General features: G+C 37.8%; 1 protein-coding gene across 4 annotated transcripts in view; it reads right to left on the reverse strand.

The window, feature by feature from the left end:
* Window positions 1–15,350, reverse strand: part of dennd3a (DENN/MADD domain containing 3a) — a 37,201-nt gene extending 21,851 nt beyond the window's left edge. Inside the window, exons 1-11 of one of the 4 annotated variants that reach the window (XM_038279389.1) lie at window positions 15,171–15,350; window positions 4,701–4,820; window positions 4,344–4,490; window positions 4,108–4,243; window positions 3,768–3,883; window positions 3,555–3,685; window positions 1,389–1,500; window positions 1,182–1,301; window positions 995–1,093; window positions 784–903; window positions 279–394 (exon numbers count right to left, since the gene is read on the reverse strand). In XM_038279389.1, the coding sequence (XP_038135317.1) occupies window positions 279–394; window positions 784–903; window positions 995–1,093; window positions 1,182–1,301; window positions 1,389–1,500; window positions 3,555–3,685; window positions 3,768–3,883; window positions 4,108–4,243; window positions 4,344–4,490; window positions 4,701–4,802 (1,199 nt within the window). In that variant the 5' untranslated portion in view covers window positions 4,803–4,820; window positions 15,171–15,350. Of the gene's footprint in view, window positions 1–278; window positions 395–783; window positions 904–994; window positions 1,094–1,181; window positions 1,302–1,388; window positions 1,501–3,554; window positions 3,686–3,767; window positions 3,884–4,107; window positions 4,244–4,343; window positions 4,515–4,700; window positions 4,824–15,170 lie in introns of all 4 variants that reach the window. The other 3 variants (XM_038279387.1, XM_038279390.1, XM_038279388.1) reach the window with 3 other exon arrangements.
* Between the last annotated feature and the right edge of the window lie 782 nt (window positions 15,351–16,132).

Below are 16,132 nucleotides of genomic sequence, written 5' to 3' on the forward strand. Positions count from 1 at the left end.
AAAATTGGCTGCCCTGGGGCTCACTGACAGAAGCCCAGCTTCTGTCAGTGAGCCCCAGGGCAGCTGTGGTTACAATGTAGCTTGCCACCATCAGTGTGTGAGTGTGTGTGTGAATGGGTGAATAAATGTAGTGTAAAGCGCTTTGGTCAAGTCTGCTGACTTGAATGAAGGTGCTATATAAGTACATGCCATTTACCATTTAAAAAGTGCGAGTGTGAATACTTTTCCAAGGGACCATTTGACACATTAGTTTCCGATTGGGTGTTTGCATGCATCACCTTGAAATGAAGCACTCTGCTGCAGCCAGAGGTATGGTGGGGAGGTCCACGGTTTCAGACCATGATGTCTGAATGATGCCGTCATCCACATTCACCAGGATCAGGTCCTCTGTCTCCTATGTCCAAAGATAAAGACATACAGGCACTTGCTTTTGTACGGCAGGAACAATTCATTACAGCACAGTTTAATAGAGAAGGGCTCAGTCTAATGAACAGAGAGCTTCTGTGAGAATGTGAGCTGAGCCTCAGACACTGAATAAAGATGAAGACGCTGAGAATAAGAGGCTATTGTTGAACTCTATATGGTGGTTTACTCTGTACAAACCGATTATAAACCTCAGACTTAAACATCAGGTGCTGATTTTATGGCAAAGAGCCACAAATTTTCTAGTATAAATAGTTTGATGAAGAGTTTTTATCTTAATTCAAAGAAAAATAAATCGACCAAAAAAAAAGAAGAAAAACATAGATTTTTTTATATCTCTAAATGCACCAGTTTACTTACTGCAGCGATATCTTCAAAATGATTAACATGACAGCCCATCAGGAAAGCGGTCGGCGCCATCAGGAAGTCCAGCATTCCTCGAGCCAGGACTGGGACGTAAGGCTGCTGCCAGGACAACGGCTAAAACAAATAAAAGGAAGGAAGAAAAAAAATCAATAAGGTTTGACATGTTTTTTTAATTATAGAAAAAAAAAAATCTTCTTCCACAAACCTGCAGGTAGAGCAGCAAACTCTCTGCAACCAGAGTTAGTCTGGCCCAGTCAGAGGAGAAAAAAACAATCCTCTGCTCTTGGAGAAGGCAGGAGAGCACCTAGAAAACACAGCAGAGAAAAAATTCATTAGCCTTTTCTACAATAAACATTTTTCAAAATGTCCGATCAGTCTGTTATCTTGACTACCTGGAGCAGAGCTGCATTAGTGAAACAGAGGAGCGGAAGGTGGAGGTCGATGTCGATAACTGGGCTGTCCACATCGTCTCTGGACGGGAGAACCACTTGAAGAGGACGAAGACTGAAAGACTGAAGAAGAGAAAAGCCTTTTACTGTTGAAGTCTACAGTAGAAGACAAGAGGGAGCGGTGAAAGAAAAGCAGGAATATATCCAGACCACATGCAGCTGTCCAGGTGGGGGCAATGGAACAAGGGACAGCTTGGCTGAAAACTCCTTGATTGTTTCTTCAACATCAGCCTGCCTCGCTGTCCGCAGCTGTACCAGCAGACTGGAAACAATAAAAAAACAAATTTAATAGCAGCAACAATGGAAAACTGATCATTACAGATGTCCTATTTAAAGCTAGGCGGCTGATTTCTGACATCCAGTTCTGTAGCTTAGATCCCAAAACATTTATTCCAGATTCCATAAGCATTCATGCAAAGATTCCTTATGTTCCTTTCCTGGTTTTACGATACAAATGTAACAGTTTATCATTAAGTGATGGATGGTTATGCATCTTTCTTATGAACCTAAAAAAGTGTTTTGTTTAACAGGACAGAGAACAAGACCTTGAAAATTAAATTTTTTATAGTTAATTAGATGTGCAAAATACTTCTGTCAAATGTAATAATTTTATTATTTAAAATATCATTTTGTGGAGCTTTACTGCCGTGAGATGTAATACCAATTGACAGTGATGGGCAGTAGCGCCGCTACATGTAGCGAAGCTATTAGTTTAACTACATTTTCCAGTAGCTTGACCGTAGCGACGCTGCTTTATTTATCAAGTAACTTTCCTGTAGCGACGTTATTGTTTTGATCAAGTAGCGACGTAGCTTCCACAAACGCTACAAAATCCAGGGCATAACTAAGAAATGAAACCAGGTTTTCTATTTCTAAACAACAATCAGCCACAAAACTACTGTAAATAGCAGTTTCAGCTGACGCTCTAAGTGGCGTAGTAGCACAGGCACACTCAGTAGGGTTAAACAAGCGCACCCTTTCCGAGGCTGTCGTTCTATTGGCTGGAAAGGTTGCTAGGCGACGATCCAACTGCAATCTGAGTGAGAGCAAAAAAAATCCTCAAGCAGAGCCTACGGGTTTGCGAGCGTATCTGAGACTCAAACAGAGCGCGTTGTGCGCGCGAAGAGAAGGAGGCAAGTGAGAGGAGAAAATATCTGTGCAAGAAGCATTAAATCTGAGAGAAGAAACAAAGATTTGAGAGAGAAGAGAAATATTTGAGAGAGAGCGCATGTTTTGAGTGTGAGCATTATAAGTTTTGAGTGCAAGAAGAGGAAATTCTTTTCTCAAATTGAAATTATGTGCTCTTCCATATGTGCCACTAAGATACTCTAATTAGAGAGCAGTAGTGAAACTTCCATATTGTATTTCCATGGCCTAGTTTACCTGACAGGATGTTTACATAAATCTGTTTTTAGGTATGGAGGAACAGCTCTAACGTATATAAAATAAATACATAAATAAATAAATGCTCAATAAATAAATAAATAAGCATTCAATTAATTGCCCCCAAAATACAATGAATCAATATGTAGAAATTAAATTATATGGTGAGACATAAATATATGTATCACTTAATTAGCTTCTTTATTTTTTCACCTTTTTGTAAACAGTTTCATTTGTTACTTGAATCGACTGTTTAATTGAGGTCTGAAGAAGTTTTGCTCTAAGGGAGACCCTAAAGAAATAAGATGCCTTTTGTAGGGTTTTGTTTTCCCTAGAGATATCCATTGAATGCAAACTCATAGCCATGTCTCGATGTGTAGAACACTACACAGTACATTTAATTTGGTTCTAATAACAGCAGATTGTTTGCTAGTTTGTCTACTAGTAATTACTTTAGTTTTTATTTTAATATGCTGATCATAAAGCAATGTTTACACTGTGTTATGTCATTGGCTGATCTTTAATAAATATTTTAACCAGTGTATCAGACTTATTTTGAATTGACATTAGGTTACGTACGTTAAGTAGCTTCTGATGTAGTTAAGCTACTTTTAACACATTAGTGTAACTTAGCTTGCTATAATTCTTTAGGTGGTAGCTTTGGTGTAGTGAAGCTTAATTTATTGTTGAGTAACTGATAGCTTAGCTCACTACACTGGACAAGTAGCTTGCCCAACACTGCCAATTGATTGGAAGGCAGCATCACTTTGTGTGAAAAGAGTCAGGTCTATATTACTTCCATAATGATGACAAAGTCAACATTACTATCTTTATTTTGGATCTTTTGCAGCAGGTTTTCAGTGTTTCTAGATTACATGTTAATATGTTAAGCAATAGTCCAAAGATCCACCCATTACCAACTAAATGTGTTACCATGACAAGCAGTCTTTTAGAGCGTTGTAGTAGGGGAACTTGGAGATGATGCACACAGCAGAGGGAGCATACAGACGAGACTTGGCTGCATTCCATCTGTGACCATTCTGCAGAGAACCCTCCTGAACGGACTGTTGTAGACAGCAATGCTATATTACCTCAGAATTGATCGTCTTCAATTTTTTATCGTTCAAACTGTAAAAGTGTTTGTACCTGGACAGCTCTGTGGTACTGGACGACGACCCCGTGGGTTCGATTACCAAACAGGTCGGTAAAAACCAGAAAGTGATAAGTGTCGTCTTTTTGTTCACTGGCTAGCTGAAGACCACCTGTGAAAAAATAATAATAAACGGTTGAATTATCAAGACTGAGAATCAAAACCGTAAAAGGTTTTTGTAGCAGCTCTTGGAACAAATATCAAAAGGAAAAGAGAAATGGGGCAAAATGGTAAAAACAAAGAGCAAAGCTGCACTAAATACTGCTAAAATGACTGGTTATAAGTGGAGTATATTATTATTTAACCTGTTTCGATTTAAAAAAAGGGAGAGAGTACCAGGAAAACAGAGCTGAGGCAAAGCGATGAGGTCCAGATCTTTTGGAACACTGATGTCCTCTGTTGCCGACGAGGTTTCGGCGCGACTGCGTGAATCTCCATTAGACACCCCCTCTGTAGGACGATCTCGCCTCTTCTGTAAATCGCATCAAAAAAACAAAAGAAGAAAAAAAAAGATTGGTAAAAGTGTTTGTTCTTTTTTATACGTTTAAAATGAATCCATCATTGAAGAAAACCTTTTTGATGAAGCTTCTTCTTTTCTGCACGCGGCTAAAAGCTGGACCAATCACATGGTTCGAGTTGGACTCTTTGGAAACGAAGGGCGGAGCGTGGACCTGCAGTACCTCAGGATCCAACAGGGGGAGCTCGTCTAACTTGGTGTGCTGTAGGGGCAGCAAAATTGGATGCTTTAACACAGATTAGGGGAAAAATATGCAACAAGGGTTAATTATTCCATCACTATGAAGATAAACCACTTGATGCAATGTATAAATCCCAAACCAATCTAAAAAACAATTTATCTACTTCTGTTGTTTTTGCCTTTTGATTTAGTCAGTATCTGCTGCCTAGGACAGATATTTTTTGCATCTCACATTGTCTCTCTGTAGACACACTTGCTGTATCTCTCGAAGTTTATCACTGGGAGCTCCAACCACAACGCAGGCCTCCAGGAGCCCGGACGGCAGCTCCGCCATCACATCAAAGTTCACAAACTGCTGGAAACACACACACAAAGGAGACATTTTGATAAGATAGCATCATTATTAATATTTATCAAACATATGTACATATGAAAATAGTTTTTAGATATATAGATAGATTTGGATAAAGATTAGCTATGTGTGATAAATTATATCCATCCAGAGTTACACTAAAAAGATAAAGTTAGGGCTGCAGGTGACCTTTGACCTGCTATAACTTAAAGGTACAGGGAAGGGTGTTCTTTTTCTGGGTGGATCATCTAAATAAGTGGTCCTCCTAATTGTCAATCATTCTGGTGACATGTTTACGTAAGGCCATCTTTTTCTGCGCATGCACACTTTCAGGCGTATATGTGTGATGAGCTACGGTTTTAAACAGTCATTGAAGCTCGTCTTTCTCACCGCGGTTCTTTAAAAATGGCCGAGGGTCATGAGAGAAAAAGTGTCTACCAAGTGTATGATGCACTGCTGCAGCGGCTGCAAAGTTTCTACTCAACAGGTATAGTTGTGCTATCTATCTGGAGGTATAAAATTATTCTACCTCTATATTGTAACTTTCAAGGGAAGTTTATTTATTTTGTAATTTACATCGTTAGTAGTTCTAAGGTGGCCACAGATCCTTATTTACCCTGCAAACACGTCCAAATTTCTGCAGCACACACAGACATGCATGTCATGATTTTTTTTTTATGTACCAGTACTCTTATTTGCAGGGAACGTTTTTATGAATAAATATGGGTGAGATTAGATCCATCCGAGCGACCGTCGTATCATTGCAATTTTTTTTTTTAAGTGGAGAGGGCGGATCTTTTCAAAAATGAGGGAAAATCCTCCCCTATATCTTTAATATACATTAGGGCTGAAACAACTAAACTGATAAATCGATTATTGAAGTAATGATCATCTAATTTAGTAATGAATTAATTGTTAACTGGAGTATAGAGACTCTAAAAAAAACATCTTTAGCTGACACTTTTAAGTGTAAATATAACAAAACTGGAAATAAAAAAAAACATAACCTGAAAAAAAAAAATTATTTTCTTCTCTCAATATGCTCTAACCAGAACTCCTCAAGTGGAAACATGGGTTTAATTCTGCATTATAAAAATCTTCTTTGAGGAAACTTTTAAATATGAATGAAAAAAATAATTGACAAATTAATCAACTAGTAAAATAACCGTTAATTGCAGCCCTAATATATATTAATACCTGCTACAAAACCATCTTTAAAACTAGAAAAGCACTGAGAATGCGAACATCCACCAAGTAGAAGATATTGCCCCATATTGTGACTTACACCTATAGATAAAACTCTCTATCTGGATCATTACCACATTTTTTAACATTGTTTGTTGGCATGAGGCGCATCCCTGGTAAAAAAAAAAAAAAAAAAACTCATTAAAATCTGTTAAGAACTTTTCAAGCAGTCCTGCTTACAGATAAACAAATACACAAAAACATAGTAACTCACCTTTTACTTTACTGGAAACATCTGACATCACCAAACAAAAGGACTCAAACTGCTGTGAGGGTGCACTGATGGGTCATCTCAAAGATAATATCCCACACAGAGTTTTACATAACCCAAAACAACAGCTTGGTTGAATGCATTTGCAAAACATAAGGAGAGTCTATTAAAAACTATCGGAACCTTTTGTCTCATAAACCTCATGGAGCGTTACATTCGCAGAGCAGATGTGTTGAGTTTGGCTGCTGGTGCGAAAAACCACAAAGATCACCAGAAGAATCAAAACCACACACAACCAGGTTACTGTAACTGAACCTTTTTTAAATGTTTTTTTTTTTTTTTTTTTGGCTAGTTTCCTGTATCCTTTTAGATCATCTTTTATATTGAAAGTAATTTGGTGACATTCAGTGATATTCACTATTGTTGGTGATCCTTGTGAACCATTTGTTAAAAACGGATCAACTCTTTGTCTTTTCCAGGATTTTCAAGGTTGAAGCAAAACAGAGAGAAACATCTGTGATCATTTTGGACAAGTCTCTCTTATATTTTATTCCAGGGGATTTTTAAGGTCTTGAAACATGGAGTGCTTTAACCAAGGCCCAAAATAGTAAAATCTTTATAAGAAAACTTTACAATAAACATTATTTAAGGCTGATCGAGTGTTCATTACCATGACATTAACTTTATTTTGTTTGAATCATTTGTTTATAGTTAAGAAGGATAAACCAGCTATAATTTGATTTACTAAAATCTTAGTTAAATAATGTGTTTTAATTATGTTGAGATATTTCCAAACCTTTTGTAAAAAATTTTCCCTTTTTAAATCACTCTGTTTTTACAGCCCTTCAGTTCAGTCAAAAGAAAATTTTTTAATTAACCTAAAAATAATAGATAAAAATGTTCTTCTTTAAGCATGTGAGTCAATTATCTGATCTTTGATATGATTACAGATCCTCTACCAAACGTAACAGAGGGAATTAGATTGTTTTTCCCTAATTCACCTAAACCACGTCTTACAAAAATGCTTAAATTTTTTTTCTTCTAAAAGTTCTTCAGTGTAGTTAAAAAAACATTTAGAATAAGGATTTTTCTTGTAAAACTACAAACAAAATAGTTTCTTTTAGATTGAGTCTGAAGGTTGTTTATGGAGAGAGACTGTTGATCCCTGATTTCCATAAAGGAATTTGGATCATTTTTACATCCATTAATATTAAAATATATATAATATAGAAGGGATGTCCGACTGCAACTATTGAGCGATACTAATATCAATGCGATGACAGCACAAATCATACTTATCAAATATAAAAAAAAACTTGATCAGGTGACATTACTCAAACAGAATATCGAATGATGGATGATGATTTCACTGTGAGGAAAATAAGTATTTGAGCACCCTGCTATTTTGCAAGTTCTCCCACTTGGAAATCATGGAGGGGTCTGAAATTGTCATTGTAAGTTCATGTGCACTGTGAGAAACACAACCTAAAAATCACAACATAAGATTTTTTAACAATTTAATTGTATGATAGAGCTGCAAATAAGTATTTGACTGTCTATCATCTAGAATTCTGACTCAAAGATATGCTAGTCTGCCATCAAAATGTCCATCTCCACTCCATTAATTATCATGAATTAGGTGCACCTGTTTGAGGTCGTTAGCTGCATAGAGACACCTGTCCACCCCATAAAAATAGTAGGAATCCAACTACTAACATGGCCAAGACCAAAGAGCTGTCCAAAGACACTAGAGACAGAATTGTACACCTCCACAAGGCTGGAAGGGTTACAGGGACATTGCCAAGCAGCTTGGTGAAAAAAGGTTCACTGTTGGAGCAATTATTAGAAAATAGAAGAAGCTTAACATGACTGTCAATCTCCCTCGGACTGGGGCTCCATGCAAGATCTCACCTGGAGGGGTCTCTATGATCCTTAGAAAGACGAGAAATCAGCCCAGGACTACACGGGAGGAGCTGGTCAACAGTGATGGGACTAACGGCGTTGAAAGTAACGGCGTTACTAACGCCGTTACCTTGTTTTAGTAACGAGTAATCTAACTAATTACTTTGACTGTAACTATAACGCAGTTACCATTGCAGGCACCCCGTTACTGCGCGTTACTCAGGTCGCACAATGAACCTTTTTTCATGATAGGACTCGTGCGCAGCTGCGTGAAGCTGACACCCCACCCACGTCAAAAAACTCTGCAAATAGACTGAATGGTTAGTGCAACGTTAGTGCAGATTTGTGCAGAAAAAAATATTGTTTGTGCTACTTTTGTTTAAGAGATATTAAAGATTTATTTTAGGTCATCCAGAGGTGCGCGCCTTGTCCTGAGAGGGGAGGATGAGAATGGCTGATGAATAGTGAGATTCCGTCTGTCAGTTGAATAGGTGGGTGTTTCTGCTGGCGGGTGTTAACGTACAGCACACACAGAGAGATGGAGAGTGAGGATGACTCCAGCAGCAAAACAGCGTTTTCCACATGGAAATACCGGTGTTACGTAGAGCTGCGTTTCCCCATCACATAACGGTTTCCTCTGCATCTCCACACAGCGCAGGCGGCAAGAGTCACCGCGCAAGCGACAGGAAACGCGCATGCTCGCTAAATGCGCGCAACAGTCGCCCTGTGCTCGCGCCACAGGAGAACTATGGAGAGCGTGAACGATCAAATGAACCTGACAACAGCCAGAAATGATAGCCTATATGGAGAAAGGGAGAAATCTGGATGGATGGTTGGATGGATGGATGAATGGATGGATGGATGGATGGATGGATGGATGGATGGATGGATACTCTGCCTTCTCAACTTACTGTTTTTTTATTTTAAACAATATTTGATGGCCTTTGTGGCAGGGATGGAGATCCATATTTTATGTCACACACAGAGTATACATCTAGATAGATAGATAGATAGATAGATAGATAGATAGATAGATAGATAGATAGATAGATAGATAGATGTTGCAGTATCTATAAAAACCCAAACACACAGGATTTCAGAATTAGACATCCCCAGTTATTAATTTCATATACTCACCGGATCTGAATGTCCTGTTATAAAACTTCACATGGCGTTCCCCCCTGATGTCATTTACGTTGAGTTGCAATAAATGCTAAACTCTCTGCAGGTTCTTGTCTTTGTCGTCCGCTCTATTCAGCTGGCTTTGGAAACACACGGCGAGAAGGTGGGGGCTGGGTGGTGAGGTTTACGGGGGCGAGAAACTCAAAAGTAACGCAATAGTTACTTTTACTAGTAACTAGTTACTTTTATTGTGGAGTAACTCAGTTAGTAACTCAGTTACTTTTTGGGAGAAGTAACTAGTAACTATAACTAATTACTTTTTCAAAGTAACGTGCCCAACACTGCTGGTCAATGATCTGAAAAGAGCTGGGACCACCGTTTCCATGGTTTCAGCTGGTAATACACTAAGACGTCATGGTTTGAAATCACGCATGGCGCAGAAGGTTCCCTGCTTAAACCATCACATGTCAAGGTCTGTCTTAAGTTTGCCAATGACCATTTGGATGATCCAGAGGAGTCATGGGGAAAGTCATGTGATCAGATGAGACCAAACTAGGACATTTTGGACACAATTCCACTAACCGTGTTTGGAGGAAGAAGAATGAAGAGTACCATCTCAAGAATATCATCCTTACTGTAAAGCATGGGGGTGGTAGCATCATGCTTTGTGGGTGTTTTTTGCACATGGGACAGGGCGACTGCACTGTATTATACATTGGGAGATTTTGGGGAACAATCTCCTTCCCTCAGTTAGAGCATTGAAGATGGATGGAGGCTGGGTCTTCCAGCATGACAATGACCCAAAGCACATAGCCAGGATAACCTAGGAGTGGCTCTGTAAGAAGCATATCAAGGTTCTGGGTATGGCCTAGTCAGTCTCCAGACATAAACCCAATAGAGAATCTTTGGAGAGCACTCGAACTCTCAAAAATAAACTGGAACTGGAAATAAAGTTATATATAGTCCATAGATAGCAACCATAATTGTCAAGCTTCTGTAAACTACATTTATTTCTATGCACCAAGCAGTTGTTTGGACCTCATTTAGTTTCGTCAGGTTCCCATTAACAACATTCATGCCTGCTTGCTCATCTTCCTACTGAAGGTGTTGCTGAATGGATAACAGGGTTCAGGTCAGGCCAGTTTTTTGGCCATTGTCATTCATCTAGCCTTTGGTGCTTCAGCAGTGAGAACCAGAGACCACATTAACTAGAAAACTAAATCGGCATTTTCATGAAAAGCTTTAACAAGAAGGGGCTGGACTTCATAAAAGCCCAGTGGACCAACACCAGCAGATGACATGTCAATGCTCCTGATCCTTTCCTACAGGTAACAAAGGACTAGTTTCTTCATTGAGGCATCTTCTCAAAGCAGCAATTACTTAACACTTTTTACCTTCAACTAAAATTAAATACAGCATTTACCTTTTCACAGTATTTTATCCTCCAAGACACTGATATTAGCATTAACTTATTGCAAGTCATAATTATTCAAATAATTCACTGTCTAATGAATCTATATGATTCAGGATTTACAGTTAAGAAATAAGTGCTAATCTTGTAGCCATTTCCTGTTTTGTGAAGATGAACATATATACTTCCCATCACTTGCATTGCATTGTTGTCATTTTGAAGCTAAAGCTGGACCTGTGTGTCATGGAGTAGTGATTAAACATATCAGAGACTCTGGCCAAGCAGGCAAAATCTTCAGCCAGTATGCTGCCACTGTGACACAGACAAAATGTTTCTACTAACAGCCTGTCTGTTATCTAAAGAAGCATTTTCTGCTCCATCTAATGGAATACAAGATTAAAGATATTCAATAACAATTTTCATTGTGTGGTGATGATATCAAACATTTAAAGTGCTTTACATTTTGTTTGCACCCCATGTCTTTTATTATTCATTTCTGTTTGTATGTATGGTTGAAAAACTACTTCAATTTACAATATAATCTTAATAAAGACAGTAAACCTGAATAAATAAAGAAGTATAAAAGCATTTTCCAAATCACAAAGGCACTCAATTATTGGTCCCATTACCATTAACCAGAGTCATGCTACGTTCACACTGGAAGCGCTTTGGGCAGCAGAAGCAGCCACAAAATCAAAAAGTCCTGCAGCGCATCAAGAGCACCTGAAGCAGCGCGTCTTGATGCATCTGAGCATCTGAGGTGCTTCACAAGCAGCAGCTGCTGGAGTTGGAAGCAATTTATGAGGCGCCACATCAACCAATCGGAGAAGCTGATCCAAGGGTGGCAGGCAGACAGACACAATGCTATTGATGCAGATCGGTATGATCACTCCCCTGAAACAGTTTATAGACGCCTAAATTAACTATCAATGTAGAAACCTACCGGCAAAATATCTTCACTTTTATTATCAACGTGCCTGCAATTTATACCACATGCCTGAAAAACACTAACATCTTCCAGCTGCCACAATCAGTAGGGGAAAGCCCCCAGAGACGCCCGGGCCTGAGGCAGCTACCGATGGGGACTCCCAGTGATAGCGCACCGCAGGTATGTGGGGATGTGGCGGCTCCAACAGAGAAATACTAGTTCAAGAAATGATGATAAACCGACTGTCCAGACAACGATTTCAGTTGGACTTTCTCGCTTAAAAATATATTAAAACTACATTTTATGAGCTTATCACAGCAAATATAGCAAAGCCGCTTTCTGCCATTGCATACAGGAGCAGCGGAAGCATCAGATGCATCTGGACACACTTTATCGGACGCGCTTCAGGAGGCGCATCTGACCTTAATGTGAACCAGCATCAAAAATAAAGCAGCAGGCGCATTTACCGTGCTATGTTTACACCGGGTGCGATGTGAGCATAGCATAAGGCACCATCCTTCCTTAAGCCAGCCCTTTCGGTGGTGGTAAAATGCTTTAAAAGGGTTTAGTTAGGATGCAGATCCATGCATGCAAGCATCAGTACGGTCCTGCCACAATGGAATCTTGGCAAAACTCACACAGCCCAAATGTTCTACAAGCAGCAGATATCTTGAGTTTATTTTGATCGAGGTTATAATCTATCAGATACAGAAATGTCGGCTTGCACAAACAGGGATCGGAACACCAAAAATGGAAAGGTTTTATATGTTAATAAAATAAAACGTCTCAAAGATAACTTGAGATCTGAGCATTATTCCCATGTATTTAAACAAAAACGACAATTTGATGTCAAAAATACTTAAATGCAATGAAAAATACACTCATACAATGTAGTTTCATGTTTGTTTAAATGTATAAAATAGAATTAGGGTGTTGGTGTGAAATTATATTAAAGGAGAATTCCGGTTTTTAACACTTTTAGCCCATTTTCTGTAGTCTCCAGGATGAAATCGAATGATCGACACCAAAATTTTGACAATTGGTCCTGTCTCTGCTTTTTGGCTCATGCAGAATCCCCCCCTTGCTGCTTCAGAATGGCTTCCATTGTGCATGTCCGATAATGTCCTTAAAACAACCTTAAACGTTCTTTTTTTAAAATATGCTACTCACCGGGTCGTCAGCGCTGTTCAATGACGTTACAAAAAAAGTTTCGTGAAGAAAAACCGTTCCTGTCTTGTTTTATTTAGCATTTTGTAAATCCCAGAACTATTTTTTCCGATACATCACAACCGCTTATAAACTTCCGCTTCCCGTTCGAATCTGAAGCGTTGCACACTCCAGACCACTAGTTGGCGACGGTATCCTCTACCGTCAAACTCAAAGTCCAATATGTCCTCCTCAAGAATCCAACTTTCGTATTCCATTTTCAGAGTTTTTTAAAGTGTTTAACAGAGACGTTAGCACCTCGACGTCGGAGTACACAGAGTGAAGCATAAACACTTGGGCCTTGCGAAAAGACTACAACTAAGTGTAAACAGGCCCCATTTCCGTTTCCGGTGGCGGAGGGATATTGACTATTCCAACAGAACTCAATGCGATTTACAAAATGTTAAATAAAACAGGTACAGGAACGTTTTTTCTTTACGAAACTTTTTTTGGAACGTCATTGAACAGCGCTGACGACCCGGTGAGTAGCATATTTTAAAAAAAGAACGTTTAAGGTTGTTTTAAGGACATTATCGGACATGCACAATGGAAGCCATTCTGAAGCAGCCAGGGGGGGGATTCTGCATGAGCCAAAAAGCAGAGACAGGACCAATTGTCAAAATTTTGGTGTCGATCAGTCGATTTCATCCTGGACACTACAGAAAATGGGCTAAAAGTGTTAAAAACCGGAATTCTCCTTTAAAATAGTTTTACTCTGTTGCTTCTGTGTCTGTTTTAATCTAATAACAATAATTTCTCTTACTCTAGATTTTAAAATGTACAGTATTTGTTTTTATTGTATTTTTAATGTCAATGAGTGTGAATTTTTACTCTTCAATTGCATTTCTTATTCATAAATAAATATATATAAATAAGAAATGCTATAGCTGAATTTATTTTACAGGAATTTACAGCAAAGCCACTTTTTTTTTTATTATATATACTATTTAATTGAAGACAACTTTTTCTTGAGATGCATTTTTTTCCATAATTTCCCCTCCTTCAATCTATTAAATATTCCTTTCATTCCTGTCTTTCATGTTTCACTTTTGGTTTCCACTTGTCTTTTTTGTTTTATTTTGTTTTGTTTTATTTCTATTCCTTATTTCAACACAGACTTTTCACCATCGTCATTCATTCCTTCAGGTCATTTTGTCCTCTGACAAACAAGCCTGCAGTATCATGGAAAAGAAGCACCTGAGTCATTTATAGCCCTGAGGATCCCTCATTAAGAGCATTTTTCAATAGTGCAAATGTGGTTATATCAACAAAATAAGAAAATACTATCCAGGTAAAGTAAATTTTCTGCTGGAAAAATGTAATATTTATGCAAAATGAAAATATTGGACACTTGCAAAGTAAAGAAAATGCATCAAAATTAACATGCATTATTTTAAGTTAATGCCAATACAAACTGCGCCTTTAAATTGGTGTACAGCTTTGATTGTTAATAATATAGGACACATAGAATGTAAAAATCTTATATATTGGTAGTGTTTTTTTGGTTTGCTTGCTTTTTTTAATTTCTTTTTATCTACAGGCACAAAAGATAAAAATAACACTGGTGACAAAAGGGGTTAAAAGTCCCATATGACACCCTGATTAGCACCACATGAGATGTTTATGTTTTTTTCTATTCCTCATGGGAAGAACATTAATAAAAACATTTATCTTGAAAATTATTATGATTATTTTGTACGAATGATAAGAGAAAAAGAGATCCGATAATGAATACATCCTCTAATCATGTTTTATGGTAAGCATCCCCAAACTCTAAACTGACTTCTAAGGAACCTCATAAAAGATCTAATAAGCTATAATCCTTGTAACACAGGAAGAAGGTGTCCTCTTAAAACCAGCAACATGCGGCATAAACATGCAGTTTTAATAGAAACCAGACCAACGTTTGCGGTAAAGGGGAAAAAAATAAAAAACTTTATGACCTGTGTTGGTGACCAATACAGCAGGAAAATTGGCCAATTCCTCTGTTCAGGTTTAAAACTTTTACATTTCCCCCCCCATAGTTTACAAAACGTGCGCATTTATAAACGCTGAAACTGATTTGGGCAAGTCTAGTTCACTTTGTCGTTTGAAAAACCTTAAGGCTTTATCGGTCAAATCGCTTACTTGGCTGAAATAAAAATAAATTGTGGCAAAAACCAAACCCAGAGGTAGAAATGAGGTAATATTTTTCCTCCCTGTAAAGCCTTTATGATTCACTGCATATAAACCCCGAGAAAAACAACTTTCTACGAATAATTATGTAAACTATGGTAGAAATAAAGGGAGTGATGAGTCAAAGTCAGCTTCTAATCTGTGACTGACCTTATATTACTCGATCATTTCCAATGGGTTCGGTTCCAGCGCTCGGTTCGCTTGCTAACACAGCTCCAACTCGCGGTCATAAAGCTGTTAAAAAAAATCCAGGGACACTTTGCTGCGATTCAAAAATTACAGAAACACTCAATGGTTTGCCGCTGGCTCGTCAAACCTTGCAGCAATATCATTTTCCTGTTCAGTAGCTGTCAAAATAAAAGTTCTGTGCTTGACCAGCGAGATGTGTTAAAATGAGGAAATGTCGCCATCTTCTGTATATTTAAAGTACTGCAGGTTTTTACTTTATTCAAATGGACCTCTCAGTCTTATGTGACGTGGACAAAATTTATAAGAGCTGACCAGTGTGGTTCTATCTATCTATCTATCTATCTATCTATCTATCTATCTATCTATCTATCTATCTATCTATCTATCTATCTATCTATCTATCTATCTATCTATCTATCTATCTATCTATCTATCTATCTATCTATCTATCTATCTATCTATCTATCTATCTATCTATCTATCTATCTATCTATCTATCTATCTATCTATCTATCTATCTATCTATCTATCTATCTATCTATCTATCTATCTATCTATCTATCTGTCTGTCTGTCTTTATAAAACTGAAATGTTACAACTGCAAATATACAGTCATTTGTTTATATTACTGTTTTTATGTAATTTTTAAGTTTTCAAGGCTTCACTTAAAAAATGAAATTGTCTAGAAGCTGTTCTTAATTAAATTTATTTTTATTTTTTTACATTTGTGTGTACAAAATGACAAATTAATCTGTCTAAGTCTAAAAGAAAGTCCAGGATTGAAGCGCATAATTCAGTGTATTAAGTAAGCTACAAAACCAAGGCACACTTTTGACATATAGTTAACACAGCTGCAGCTTAAGGCTAAAAGATTGTTCATGTGAATTGGATTGGTGAAGTATTCATTTGACCCAAAGGATGAA

The sequence above is a fragment of the Cyprinodon tularosa genome, unplaced genomic scaffold (assembly GCF_016077235.1).
Source record: "Cyprinodon tularosa strain WSP-4 unplaced genomic scaffold, ASM1607723v1 ctg15, whole genome shotgun sequence".
NCBI classification, from domain to species: domain Eukaryota; kingdom Metazoa; phylum Chordata; class Actinopteri; order Cyprinodontiformes; family Cyprinodontidae; genus Cyprinodon; species Cyprinodon tularosa.